The 16,013-nt window shown below is 37.5% G+C and overlaps 1 protein-coding gene across 5 annotated transcripts in view; it reads right to left on the reverse strand.

Moving 5' to 3' along the window:
- Positions 1 to 16,013, reverse strand: part of LOC139454455 (uncharacterized) — a 212,031-nt gene that overhangs the window by 16,736 nt on the left and 179,282 nt on the right. For all 5 annotated transcript variants that reach the window (XM_071236168.1, XM_071236166.1, XM_071236167.1 and 2 more), the window contains one exon: positions 15,146 to 15,499. In XM_071236168.1, the coding sequence (XP_071092269.1) occupies positions 15,146 to 15,499 (354 nt within the window). The remainder of the gene's footprint in view (positions 1 to 15,145; positions 15,500 to 16,013) is intronic.

Genomic DNA, 16,013 nt, shown 5'->3' on the forward strand with positions numbered 1-16,013 from the left:
CTCTTTTCTTGAAAATTATCCCATAATAAAATAAGGATCTCCCCGACTAGTTGAAAAGTGTTGTTTTTTAAAATGAACACTCAACAGTGTGATAATTTGAGAATATGAACTACCATTGCTAACCAATTGGTCATGTGATCGTCACAGTCCTAAACATTAAACAACACACCAATATTTAACCAGTTACAAATAGTACATGCTTCAGTGTCAATAACAAGCAACAACAGCTCCATAAATTCAAGGCCAACACAACACTGTTCACAACTTGTTTTCCAGCAACCTCAAAACATGTCAAAGGTCAGAAATAATGCCGAGATTAGATAAGAGTATCCGTACACACAAACAAATTCTTTTAATTTCTGATATCACAAAAAAAATATGTTCTGTACAAAGTGCACTATGTCATGCATTGATGCTATCAAACAAACAACTACTTGTGTCTTAGCTAACATGTACATAAGGGGGAAGGGTCACTAGATCGGTTGCTATTGTTTTTTTCTTTAACGCCATTGAATGGTATAGGGCCATTATTAGTTGCAATGTTTCTCAAATTTGAGTGAGTGAGTGAGTGTGTATGGTTTTAAGCTGCTTTCAGCAAATATCCTATCAATACCATGGCAGGGGACACCAGAAATGGGCTTCACACATTCTATTCATGTTGGGAATCGAACCTGGATCTTCGGCGTGACGAGCGAACGCTTTAACCACCACTAGGCTACCCGACCGCCCCTTCACCACCAGAGGCATGCTGGTTAAGAAAGAGAGACTAACAGATTTTCTTGATACTCCATGGCTAGCATGTCATACAAATATAGTCAATACAGCCAGTGCAAGTCTATAATAGTTGGCAAGTCTTAATCACAACTGAAATATAAAGATTTCAGGGTACTTTTCATTATATTTTAAGATAATTTAACAGAGGCTAGATGTCAGCCTTCTCCTAGGTAAAATGTAGAGATTAAAATCATCTAACATGATATCCTGGCCTACCATCCACAAAACATAGCTGGGCCGTGTAGAGCACCAGTGCCTGCAACTCTCCATTAGATCATGTAAACACAGACCTCAGGTGTACAACGAGTTAGGATTGTCATCCTCTTTTGAAAACAAAGTAAGGAATCAAAAATGGTGGAGGTAGGTCATATTAAAAACTTGGAATGACACGTGGAAGTGGAAAATACAATACGATTATAAACATTTTTCCTGCATCAATTAATTGAAATACACCATCATTATAATAAAACCATCATTGTTCTAAACAAGCATGTTTTTTTACTGTGTAGTGATACAAAAAAATTCAAGAAGAGACAAAAGTTGAACCATATCTCTAAGTTCTGAATTTATTCACAAGTCTTGTCTAAAATGTCTGGATAAATTTACACTTAAGTTGGAAGAAAAGGAGCTTCATCTAATTCCACACTTATCCAACAAACAACAAAATTTATAACACGACCCAGTTCTCTTTTTTAGCCATGTTGTGTGGAATCCAACGGATAATAAACTCAGATGTTCGAGAGAAAACATCACATATAACAGAGCAGTTTTCTTTACATATATTTTTAAAACTTTAATATGAGGCAACATCTAAGATCAAATATCATATTGAAAAAAGAAAAACAATTTTCAGTGGGTGACATGTGTTAACTGCTTACATTCAAAGAGGTTGGGACGTTCATGGTGCAGGAAATAGCTTTCAGTTGCCATGAAAGGGTTCCTGTTTTGCAACAATGTCCCCCCAATTACATGTGCTAAAACATAATGAATATGTGATACCCGGCTAAACATCCTGATGTGAATGGATTTCAAGCAAATTCCGTACATTTTTCGTCAAATGCCTACTTCAAGCTGTCTGCCCTGAAGTGATGATATTGTTATTTATACGTAGCTTACTTGACAAAAAGTAATAACACTATGTCATAGATTCACCTACACCAAGAACATTATGACAGAAATTATTAAAAAATTATTCCACATAGATCAAGACAATTCACATATACTACTCAAAAAAAGTTAAATAACACTTGATTTTTTTCATATGACTATACTTAAACTGTCACTGCCATGACAGACTTGCTATAATGAAGTTGTTTTGATGTAGTATATATATTTAAAAATTATTTTCAAAAAGAAACAGCAAAAAGGAAATCCAAGCTTCATCTTTTCCAGTAAGTACAGAACCGATTTTTCATTTATTCACTCTCAGTATCTAAGGAACTTAAAAATTTGATTCAAAACAATTCATTGTTTTCTTACCTTGATATAAGTCCCACTGGTGGGAATAGAGGACAGAAAGGGTTGAGGCAAGCATGGAGATTCAAGTTCCAACACTGTTGATTCCAAATTCTACTACAGATTACTGGAAAGATGCTGATACTTGGAAAGATAAATGTCTATGTAGACAGTCAGACAAAAACAGGTGAAAATTGCAGCTTGTGATAGCACAAAATATTCCCCTTGAAACCTAGAAGAAATGGGTTTCCATACGCAGCTTGACAACTCAACTTGATGAATTAATAATTACTTTTTCTCGCACTGTCGGATTGAATAATATTTCTGTTACCTTAAAATGGTAACAGTAGCACTTCGAAAAAGACTCTAGAAATTTCCATATCATTCAAATGATCAGTATAAAGTCTCCACACTATACCACTCACATATCCTTGCAATTGTTAGTCAAGAGTTATTCACCACATTAATAAGTGAGACAGACCTGATCACACGGACACAAAATCTTCAGTCACAGTTCCACATGAAACCAAACAACGATGAATAAGTCTGTATCATCAGAAAAGGACCTTACCAATTCTGCTTAATTTTTTACCACCAGACAAGCCAGACACACATTAGAGACAGCTTTCCTGAACCAGAACTATCTGTCAAATTTATCCATCTGGCCATCTATTTGTCTGAGCAACATTAGCGCCAGACACTCTGATTAACAAGTCATCCATGAAACAGACAAACTGGTCTAGGGTTGTCAGGAAAATGTCTTGGGATTCGCCTGCATTCATAAACAACAAACCAACTTGTCCAACACAGAAACACAGCAAATACGTCTCCTTCACAATCAGAACCTTGTATCTATCAGCAAATCTGATCAAGCAGATACTACATGACACTGTCTGAACAAACTATGTTCTGAGTCACTAATTAATTTTGCAAAATGTTAACAGCGTTCTAGACATATCCTCAAAATCCCTCAGCGGAGATGATTTTCACTGCATTCTCCTCGAATTGGACAGACACACATTTCAGAGTCGTTCATCATCCATGTCAGTGTATGCCGTCTGCCACTGCCAACTGTCGCTGTCGTCTGACATGTGGGTCTCGACTATCAGTACACTATCTACTCCAGACGTCCATAGAGTCAACTATTATCTTAGCATGTATTTCTCCCATCCACGATCCTCCACAAGCAAGCCTGATCCAGGTTGGATGAAGCTCCTATCTCGGTCGCCAGTACACCACATGCTCCTTCTCCCACCTCTCCGCCACCAACAGTACAGGCAGATAGATCTATATAGGTGTAAAGTTCATTTGGCTTCCCGACTACCAGTCCCCTCACTCCCTCTGGCGTAGAATCTCCAGTCATAACAGACCAGCCTAGGCCTATCATTCCCCGAATATCATTCACCAGGCCGGCACATGCACAGCCCCAACTGTGACCTCGCACGCTCGCCAGGATAGTTGTCAGTGGTAATATAACGTCGCACTTTGTGTATACTCAACAATGCTTGGTGGAATTCAGCGTAGAGCTCACACTAAATTAAGCATGTGTTACATCTTTGATTCTGTATCTGATTCCATTATATCAAGCATGTGTATTTATATAATTTTATTACTTGATTTTGTATCAAACAATAGGGAAATATACAGTTTTAACTGCAACCATTAAATAAACATGTGGGATTAAAAAAAATGACAATCAGTATTCAATTAACTCCAGTTTAAATCAATTTATTCATGCAGCATATTCTGCTGTTGAGTTTCAAATATGCTACTCAATGTTTGTTAAGGACATGTGTGTCCAGATGGGTAATGAAAGTCACCCTTTGCTTGAAGATATATTCTTACTATACCATTAAACTTTTGAAAGGGATAATCAGATATGTCATAATTTAAATATACACTTGACATATTATCAATCAGTTTTGTGTGTCTTGAAACGATAATTTTTTTTATCCATAACAAAAGTAGAAAAGCATAATAGCATTCAATACTGCTATGGATCTGGCACATTTGCAGCATTATTTCAAGTTAGAATAGATAAGTTCGCATACATAGACCTTGTTTTTAGATTCACAACACTATGAAATATTTCCTATCCCGACCAAACGTCAGAAGAGCATACATGTGTGTTCTATTCCTCACTGACAGATATACATCTGACACTGAAGAAAGGACTTAATAAACATGTGTCACGCTAAACAACATCAGGAAATAATATCGACTGAAATGGTAGCTATTCTAACGCTAACCTAGGTATTGATGTCAGGTCTATAGAGACCCACCATATCCCAAGTACTAACGTGTTAGTTTGTGTGATGAATTGTGGGTAATTAAACTCTTGTACTAATATCAGCAACACATAAAGGGCTTCTATTTCAATTTGAAGAATGTCTTGACTGTGAGAGTTGGCCTATCATCATCTCTCCCATCTGTTTCAGATAGATTACACTGCATGTAATATGGCCCATTTCCACCACACAGACAAATTAATTGCTGGTTTATTGGATAACCTGGATACTGACTTCTACTCAAACAACATATTTCCATTTTCACAAATATGTACTGGTCCCTGTTCCACAAAATGAGCGTAGCACTATGACTATCATATGACTATTCATGGGAGTTACCATCACCCCAGCACTACGATCGCCTTATGGAACGGGGCCCTGGTTGTGTCATTTGAACATGTGTGAAAATTGGCAAATATGTGAAAATTGATATTGTTATAGTAATCTTGTACCCATGTCAGGAACCGAACCCAGGTCTTCTGCGTGACAAGCGAACACTTTAACCAGTAGGCTACCCGACCACCCAAACATCCTACTGATGCTGACCAGTGCTGATTTAAAAAGAAAAGGCTAAACCAAATGGGTTTTTTCCCAGCACCTCTGCATTTGTATCCCATTTTCTTTTTGGCACCTTTGGCCTTATACATGCATTATTTCATAGTTGGTCCACAAGACTGCCTACCTAAAAATAAAATGAAATTTGAAAAAAATGACTTTTGACAATATAATATTTTTTGGACGACTGTTTTACAATAACACAATAAGTTAAGATAAAAACACTGTACAGATTTTATCACTACTGTTCGTAAGACATGGTGCATAATATGTACAAAAATCATTATTGTATAATAAAACCAACAATTATCTTTTGGTATCTTGCCATTTTAAAGCATGTTTGTTTTTCACTCATTATAGTAGCAGTAAGTTGAAAGATTTTTAATTGAATTTTAGGCCAAAATCTTTGTAAACCAACTAGTAAGAAATATAATGCTTTTCAGGAAAAGCGAAAATCTTAAACACCATGTTTCATCACATTTTAAAGCAACTACCTAAGAATAACAGTTTTCACCCTTCATTGTGGCACTAAAGTTTCAGCACAACTGTAGTGAGTGAGTGAGTGAGTGAGTGAGTGAGTGAGTGAGTTGGGTTTAACGCTGCTTTTTAACAGTATTCCAGTTATATCGCGGCGTGTCAAGCTTAATGTGGGAGGAAAGCCCGAAGTGATGCTGGTCTCAGACGTTTACCACTTCGGTGAAACCTACAAGCACGGGTATGGTGCTGACAAACCTAGAAACATAATCGGGGTGAACCGGGATTCAAATCCACAATCAAAGATTTCTGGCGTGCCAAAGGGACGTAAGTCTGCACAGCGAATTGCGGCGCCTTAGACAACTGGGAGCACAACTGTAGGCCTTAGCAGTAATTTCAACTACAACCTAAAATGACTAATCCTACAAATACTAAGATAAAGGTCAGAAATGAAAACATTAAAACCAAGACCATTTAACATAAGTTATAATTTTATCACATCAGAAAACTATTTTAACTCATATTTGAAATATTACTTAAATTCAATACAACATGTGACATGTTCTAATAAATAAAGATACAACTAATTTTAAGCATTATTATCTATTTTATATATATATGGTACAAAATTCTGATTAAACACTTACACTCACATGAAAGCCATTTATGTTTATCTAATCATCTGACATACTTTCGGGTTAATTGTCTCTGAATTCCTGTTATCAGTTAGATGTAACAGTTTAATCAGCTGACAAGATAATTTCTATGGTTATCTAATTAGAGCTATGTCTCACCTACATAAAGTGACACATGGCTGCCTTGAGCATGGACACACTATCATGCCATGTAATCAGCACACATTGACACCCAAAACAGCAAACATCTTCATAAATACGGTTATCTTCTACCTAATGCCTGTGTCCTGCAAATGGCCTCGTCTAGACGCCTAAGTAATCATTTATCGTTTTTCTTTTCATCAAAGCCAAATATATCTATATATATTTGTCTTGTTTTCAGTGCACTGACGTCGTTTCCACAAGGGCCGATTTAAGATCATACTTTGTTTGAATGATAATTTTCCTCAGACATAAAGGAACGTAGGAAACAAATTAGAAGATCAATATTTTGTGTTGTTTTGTTCAACATCATCAACTAATATTAAAATTGACTGCAAGTAAATATAACCATGTCAACATACGTCATATTTCAATTTTAATTAACTTTGTATAAAATTTAATAAAAAGTATTTCTACTATACATGCATATATATAAGATAGCTGTGCCATAAATAGCAAAGAGCAATGTTTTATTTCACAATGTCATTTCTGGAGATTCGAACATGCGCTCGCAACTTGATGACGTCAAATATTGGACGATATTTTTTGAGAGTTTAATGTCTAATAAGCTGTTCTCCATAGATGTAGCTTGGGTTCACAGATAAAAAATATATCAAAAAGTGGGAGAGATATGACAATCGGCATTAGGAGAAAAGGTACAGATAATCGACGTGAGGATTGTGAGAATATGCGGGAAATACCAAACTGAACGCACCTGTTCATAAAATGGACTTGTCCGACATTGCCGAGATCCTCATTATTAAAATTAAGGTAACCATTTTTAAGACTTGTACATTTTATCAACATCCTTAAAGAGGCTGTACATATAATGATGATATCTCATATAAGAAATTAACGAGTTTTCTTCGTTGTTTATTGTACAATAAAACACTGCAGGGAGAAAAAACCACAAAGGGTGGTATCGTCATATCATCGTCCAATATGCAGGGAGAACAAACTACAAGACGTGCAGCCACTTGTGGTTTATTCTCCCTGCAGTGCTTCATTGTACGATAAACAATGCCCACTCATTGCTTATTTCTAAAGTAACACAAACAAAAAATGTTCAGCTTAGCACTGTCAAAAATAAATATACTTGTAAAATTGAAATTCAATGATATGTGTTTAAATATCTTTTTAACGGATGGAATATTTACCACTGCCACACAGCCATCACCAGTACAGACAGGTGCATCAGAGAAGATAAAAAGCATCAAGACTTCCTCGTCACACATCAATAAAACTCCTCTTAAATATATAGCAAGTGTTAATTTATAGCCTTGCTAAAAACATTTTAACATGTTGGCATTCATAATGGATAAATCAAAACCACACTATTTATCACAGTAGTTGCTGTACAAGTGCTCAGCTTCTATAAGCAACCCCGACCAACTTCTTGACCAATCTGTAAGTAATCTGTAAAAGTAGCCCCTGACAAGACTGAAAATTTACATGACAGTACATATTTCCTTGTGTATACTTCACATGTCTCGACCGAAAACACCAGCACAGAAGCAGTATATAATTTCATTTTGACCATTATGGAAAAGGTTTTAGTTTCAGTGTTGTTTCAACCAAGTTTGTTCACTCCCACTTGATCTAAGAACATAAATTTGACTCTTGTCGGTTTTATAAAATGCCCATTTGTCCATTTTCTAAGCACCTAAAGCGCATATTACAGTATTTCAAACTTCAGGTTATGCTCATCCTTCAGTCTAGCATTATACAACAATTTTGTCTTTCATTCCTTTCCTCTGGGAAAGATATGAACAACCCAAATGCACAGGCATTAAATATTACTGTTCCCAAGGAAACCAAAACCCTCAATAACCCCATTTAGTCCTTAAACATAACAGACTGAAAAGGGGCAAATGAGTTTAGATGAAAGTGAAGTTTCCAAACACAGCAATTACGTACAATTTCATTTTACCATGAAACATTATGGTACAACTGGAAATATGAAACCTTATGGACAAACGAAATTTTCTTTAAATCTTTTTTTTTCCATTTAATTCTCAAGCAACTTGGACAAAGGGCACACATCTGAACTTGATATATGATTAAAATACTCTAAAAAATACCAAACAAATTCAAATACACTAAAAAATGCCAAACAAATTCAATTACACTAAAAAATGCCAAACAAATTCAAATACACTATATAATACAAAACAAATTCAATCGGCGGACTACTACACAAGAGCAAAAAAATATATATATTTAATTTAGACTGAAAATATCTAATTTCAATGACAAGAATTTCAAAAGTCTGCAGCGGCAGAAGTACATTCAATAAAACTTGCCTGATATAGCAATTTCCATTTCTGCAGTCAACAGTCAGCCAACACTGACAACTTACCATGTTGACCGAAAATGCACTGAATTTCCTCGTTACGATAAACTGGTGTTGTCGACCCAATCCATACATCTAACAAACTGTTCTACAACTGCACCATAAACAGGCGAGTCCAGTATCAGGAAGGTATGTACAATCACTATATAACACAACATTCTCTACAAGATTGAATAAATATCTGTCGGGAAGGCGGGATGTTTTCCCAGACATTAGGTGCACCAGGTAAAACAATAATAAATAGATAGTACAGATGCGGCAAGTTATCATATCGTGATAAGTACTTGGTGCTTCAAGGAACACTCCCCGTCTGCTCAGGCGGCCATATTGGACCCGATATAAAGACTGCACCACTTCCCCTTGCAATCATGTAACAGGTTAATGCATGTGCTAGTCAAGGAGGTTCTTTACTACTGTCTACCAGACAGGATCTTATCGGGGGATTTTCATATAGCTGTGGCTAGTTAAACCCAAATGGAAAATCTATCAAAATCATATTTTCAGTTGTGTATTGGAGGTCTCTGTGAAGGAAAAAGTCTTAACGAAAACCTGTGTATTCTTGGATTGGCAAGCTGGGATACATCTGTTTCATAGCACAAGTGCACATTGGAAGACAGTCGTAATCTGGGATTTTCATATTGCTGTAGTCAGATACACTGAAATCTATCAAAATCATATTATCAAACAGTCTTGAGTTAATAAATTTCAGATCCAGGCAAAAGAATAAAACGATTTAGAAAAGATTCAGTCCATCTTTGGGTTTTGCAAGAACCTGTTCTTCCGACCATTTCATATTCTGGGCATGGCCTGGGTTTATTATCGGAAAAAAAATATATTGTCACAGAAAATTATCGGAAAAAAATAACTATGCTTCTCTCACTGCTGGACAAAGAAAGAAATTCTCAGGCACAAAAAATACATTGTTGCATGATGTTTTTTTCCCAAAAAATATTTAGACTATAGTTGAAATGGAAAAAAGATCTGGTTTAACAGCTGTACCGGTAGATGAAAAAATATCCAGTCTCCATACAAAATCTCAGGCTCCCCTCTCAGAATATCAAATGGTTGCACCCTTACGTTGAGTGGCCAAGCTGGGTACATCTGCTACATAGTACCAAGGAACCCTGCCTAGTCCTGGTAGATGTAGTGATTCTTATAGCTTTCAATATAATCTCACCAGGAGCACCAAGTACACTACTTCGTTCCATCTTTCACTGATCCATAAAAATTCATCTACTCTCTGACGTGGTATCAGCCACTTCACTCGACATTAGACGGGACAGGTCGGGCTGTTTTATGAAGTAGCACATGGGCAAATTGAGAGGCTGTTCCGAAAGGCAAAAATGGAAGATAAAACAGTAGGGATTAGAAACCTCATCATAATAGTGAGTGAGTGAGTGAGTTGGGTTTAATGCCGCTTTTAACAGTATTCCAGTTATATTACGGCGTCCTCATCATAATACTGCACAGCCAGTTCCAATCAACTTGCATATGACATGTGCATATCCTCATCAAGCAAATAAAGATTGTTTAATAATCGTCAAATCTTCTAATAAATTGGTTTCATGGGTCAATTGGTCTAAATTTTCTTTCAACAGTAATCTGGCTACTAATAATACTGGGGATGAGAAATATTCATCTATTCTTCTGTTAGTGATGAAAAATATCAACATTTACTGTCCTTCTGGACAGAGTAAAAACAAGCAATTGTGTTGAAAGAACCACAAAACAAATAATTGTTTAATAAAAATCCTAAGCCCCTGAAAATGAAATGGTCAGACACTTGCTAACACTAATTTGTAAAGGTACTGGTCAAAATTTCTCAACAAGCTGCTTAGGAACCACTCCCCAATTGATCAGTGTGTCAACTACATTAGATTAGACAGAACCAGTTCATTTTCTTGGTTTTGCTAAAGTAATATCAAATAACTGATCATTGTTGTTGATTGAAAATATGCTTCAGACTGTAGGAGATTCACTTTAATTTGCCCCGACATCATGGTGCTGGTTGCCGTTGTACAAAGCAACCTTATTGCTATGTAAGTCGTAAGTCTATGTTAATTGGAGTTACGATCTCCTTAGCGCAAAGATTGCTTTGAAATTATTCTGGACAGGGCTAAACAATGGTCATATCCAACACTTCTGCCACTCTTTTCGGAGAAGTGGTTATGAAAAATAACTAGATTTTGAATAAAACAACTAGTCCATCAAGATTGTTACTTGTCTCGAACAAACAGACTAGTGGTCGTGTCCATCCCTGTAATACCCATTGTGCAAACTGGATTAATAGAATTTGTAGCATTGGGCCACCTTCCACAAAGTGATCATAGCGCTAACTTCATAGTAAGTTTCATACTTTAACACAGACTTGGAATGGGGCCTAGGTATCTCTTACCAAAGGTATCTTGCTGGATTTGTACACAGCTTCTTGTAACATTGAAACCTTCGACAACAGGTCCTTCAAAGATGGCAGCCATGACCTACGAACTGCCTGCCATGTCTGTACGTACAACCAATGACTCTCAAACTCTATGCTGAACACCAACAGAGACCGAGTGATCTGTATTCCCAAAATGGTTTAAAGTAAGTAGTCCAAGGAAATGGCACCTCATCTCACAAGAAGGGCCACTGTCAAGCCTGTCTCATCTTATCTTACAATCAAGTGGCACATTACTCCATCGGATCTGGCCTTAAATAGAAGCACATCCTAATAATACAACCAGAGGAGGCAACAACATGAACAAAATTATCCCCAGCTATACTCCGGCAACTGAAAACTATTCGTGATGGAGTTGAGTTCTTACATTTTTCGATGGCTAGAGTGGTTTGTTGCTTTATTGCAGTCAGTGTCAGAGACATTTGAGGCTACAGACCTATGTCTTGCTTTCCATCATTTTCAGTAGATATTAGTCTTGGTATATATAGACTATTATTCCATGAGTTGACTCACTGAAACTTGGGTTTGCCATTGGGCTAATGGATGATGTCTCAGACTGCCAGTGCTGCATGAGTGGAGTGGAGTGGAGTGGAGTGGAGTGGAGTGGAGTGGAGTGGAGTGGAGTGGAGTGGAGTGGAGTGGAGTGGAGTGGAGTGGAGTGGAGTGGAGTGGAGTGGAGTGGAGTGGAGTGGAGTGGAGTGGAGTGGAGTGGAGTGGAGTGGAGTGGAGTGGAGTGGAGTGAGTGAGTGAGTGAGTGAGTGAGTGAGTGAGTGAGTGAGTGAGTGAGTGGAGTGGAGTGGAGTGGAGTGGAGTGGAGTGGAGTGGAGTGGAGTGGAGTGGAGTGGAGTGGAGTGGAGTGAGTGAGTGAGTGAGTGAGTGAGTGAGTGAGTGAGTGGAGTGGAGTGGAGTGGAGTGGAGTGGAGTGGAGTGGAGTGGAGTGGAGTGGAGTGAGTGAGTGAGTGTTTAATGCTGTATCAAGTGCAGGGTTTTTACATGATGTGATGTAGGTCTCAGATGTTTATCACTTTTATGAAACCCATGAACATGGGCATCAGCAGTAGAAACTAACATTTTTAGTCCACTAGTCCTGATAATGATAACATAGAGCAAAACCCCCTTAAAAGGGGACATTTCTACTAGTACTTATGAGACCTTAACTATTAGTCAGTTTGGTAAGGTCTATAGGACTAGTGCCAATTTCTAATGCTGTTATGGTGCTGACAGACCTAGAAACATGATCGGGGCAAACCGGGATTCAAACCTAAAATCCATAAACAAGTATAACTACTTCCCTTGACAAAAAATAATAACACCATCATATGATCAGAATTTCAAAATATACTATACACTTATCAATATTCATTTTTTTCACAATGAAAAAAGGAATTTGGCAAGTCAATTTGCATTCCTGTCAAGCTGGAAGACCTCTGATAAAACAACACTTCACTCAACTGCTTATTTAAGTTTACACATCTCATACAGTCTCATAATAAAAGATGAACCAGATGACATAACTTCTCATTTCACAAAGACGCTAATTACGCAACCAAATACACTGTCTAGACAGCCACTGAAAATAGGCATCAGAACATGAGGCCTCATTTCCCATAAATTATGTTCAACGATTTTGAAAAGATTTGGCTCCTTGCTTCCATCTACCTTGATGCTGGAAATGATGAACATACTAGCTGGGCTGATGTGGACTTCCGGTATCATTATGGAAATGTTGAACGAGGAATCCGAAATATAGGACCAGAGAATTCATTATACTTGGAAATGGAGAGTCATGTTTTTTCTCAAGGGTCATTGACCTGTCAATCAAAACCTGTTTGGTTCACAAGAACCAATTTGATATCACATCTGATCATTTGATTTGTTAAAGTAATCATGCTGACTTAGTCAGATTTAGTACTGCTTGCAAATGTATGATTGTATGATGGTAAACGAAGGTACCAGGACTAACCACTCAATCCTTTCAGTAGTGGGAAGAAAGCCCGAAGTGATGCAGGTCTCAGATGTTTACCACTTTGGTGAAACCCGCGAGCACGGGTATGGTGCTGACAAACCGAGAAACATAATCAGGGCAAATCGGGATTCGAACCCACAATCATAGGTTTCTGACGTGCCCAAGTGACGCAACTCTGCACAGCGAATCGCAGCGCCTTAGATGACTGGGCCACCTGTGCCCCCCAATCCATTCAGTAACTTCTTTTACAAAAACAAGCATATGTTGCTTGGGATCTATTCTTATACAGACTTCAAACATTGCAAGTTTTAGGAGAGTAATGATATAGCAAACTATTGCAATTGTTTGCCTGATGATAGTAACATACAAGATCGAATTAAAAATTGCCAATAGTATTGTCAATAGAATGCATAACAATCGATAGTTTCAATAGTTGTAATTAGTTATAAATTAAACATAAATTATGCCAATTTTAAACGTGCCTGTTCGTTGGTTAGCAAGGATTACGACTACTTTTGAGTTACTTCCCTTTGGGTTGAGTTTGTCACAGGGAGAAAATGCAGGCTTTGAGATTGTCAACAATATTTTTTTCATTTCTTTTGCATTGATTCATAGAATTATCAAGCCTTAAAGTTGGTTTACTACTATTGCAGAGCAATAACAATAGTGAAAATAGCCCCTTTAGCCACCCCAAGCCAGTTATACAATGAAATAAGACAATAAGAATGGATTTCAACTGTAAAGAATTGTCAAATTTGAGCCTTGTGTGACAACCGAATACACAAAGCACTTGGGTAACAAACTGTCATCTCAGGTAAGTTTATCATAGTTTTTGTTGCATTCAAATGAAATTCGGTAAAACAAACTTTATCCAAAGTGTATAAAAAACACCATTCCCCCTTCTAATTCTTCAGATTTGACTGAAAAGGGGATTGGCTGTCATATTAGTATGCAAAGACCATGTCACAAACAGTCTGGTCATGCATACACTGAAATTGACTGATGTTTTATCATTATGCAATCATATAAAGTCTAACCATGGGTCCAGGTAGTCCTGTGGGTACCCAGGTCCTACTCTATACCCATCCGACCTGGGTACCCAAGTTACCCGTCCTAGCCCTAGTTAGAATGCTTATCGTAAAAGGCAACAAACGGGATCGTGTTGGAAGGCTCGATGACTTGGGTCGATGAATGTCATCGTATCCCAATTGCATGGATCGATGCACATGATGTCATTCACTGGATTGTCTGGTCCAGGTTCGATTATTTACATACCACCGTTATATAGCTGGAATATTGCTGAAAGTGGCATTGAACAACAAACAAACAAACAAACAAACAACCTGTGACTTGGGTTCATGTGTCATGCCCTGTCAGTATGGCTACCCTTTGCTCACAGTATTAACCCCAGGTATGTCTGGTGCAGCCTCTGTACCAATAACACACCACTGGGCCACCTGGACTCACAGACATAGCAGGATACTAAGTTTAACAGCAAAGTCAAACTCCAGGCACATCTCAACAATTCAGCATCAGGAGGAGGTCGATTCTTGCAGTTATCCCACACATGGCAATAAAACAGCAGTTGTCCACCAAAATTGCAAGGTCACAAAACCAATACTTATACCTCCCATTACCAATTGACCAAAATGTGGAATTAAACCAGCCCATGTCCAAGAGGATACAAAACCAAATTTTGAGGCTGACACCAACAGTCACAGATGAAGTCCCAAAGCTTCATAATTGGTTGACAAGGGTATTAGATATAGGAATTATAACATTCCTAATGTAAATCTTAAGGTTTTATGAAAATTAGGATTGGCTTTAAAATTGGCCAGAGTATACCAGCTATGACATGGACTATTTTGTCATAACCTGATACCTGGCTACTCTCAGCGAGCTCACACTATCAACCACCTTTTTGTCTGGTCATGTGACCCCGCAATTGGTTAGCAAGGGCAGATAATCCACGACTCCTCATAATTTTCTTTTTACATTAATACCTACTTGGTACGTCTTTTTGGGGCAAGAACTTGAATGACACTGTGAATCCACTTGTTGGTTGGCAATTATTCAGCACATAGATTATTCGTATAGAATTAGATGAGGATTGAAAGACGTGATGGGTCTCGTTTACTTCATTGATTGTTTCACTTCTTTTGCCATCCATAGTTTCGTTTAACGAAACACACATATTGTTGGTGCCGTTCCTTCCCGATATCTTTGTAAAGTTGAGTCGTATGTACTTCTGACTGGGTGCAGAAATGTTGTATATACACTTGTCATAGCCCTGCCTTGTTAAGTTCTTGGAATTCACCGAGATCGGCTGATCGTCACTGGAGATGGTGTATCCGCACTCAGCTGAAACCCAAAAAGTCAGATTTGAATGCTATCCAAATGTCTCAATGTCATCAGAAATAGCAAGACTTGATACTGGCCATACCCCTAAAAAAAAAAACATTAATCATTCTTCAAAAAAATATTTTAATCTCAGAAACACGTTGTCAAACTGAATATAAAACAATTATGTTCGATACAACAGTTCATTTTGGTTATCACAGGTGCCAAAATTTCCAAGATATATATACAGGTGTCTCTTTCCCAGGTATTTTGTTTCTCAGGTAAGTGGGGTAAACACTGCTCAAGCAGGAAACCGGGACAAGTGAAAGGACAAGTCAAGCTTGTTACCTCATCAGGAAATGACGATTAAACTCTGAATGTTTTACAAATTGCAGGGCCATCTGGCGTTATTTATTGTCAATGTTGTCCTTCAGCAGTTTTATGTCCTTTTTATGCACAGAAGTTCTTTAGTACACATTGTTCTTTCTTCATATATGCCATCTTTTGTTTGCGAGTTGTTCATTGGTGTTGTTTT

The sequence above is a fragment of the Haliotis cracherodii genome, unplaced genomic scaffold, assembly GCF_022045235.1.
Source record: "Haliotis cracherodii isolate W230 unplaced genomic scaffold, xgHalCrac1.p SCAF_10, whole genome shotgun sequence".
Lineage (NCBI taxonomy): Eukaryota > Metazoa > Mollusca > Gastropoda > Lepetellida > Haliotidae > Haliotis > Haliotis cracherodii.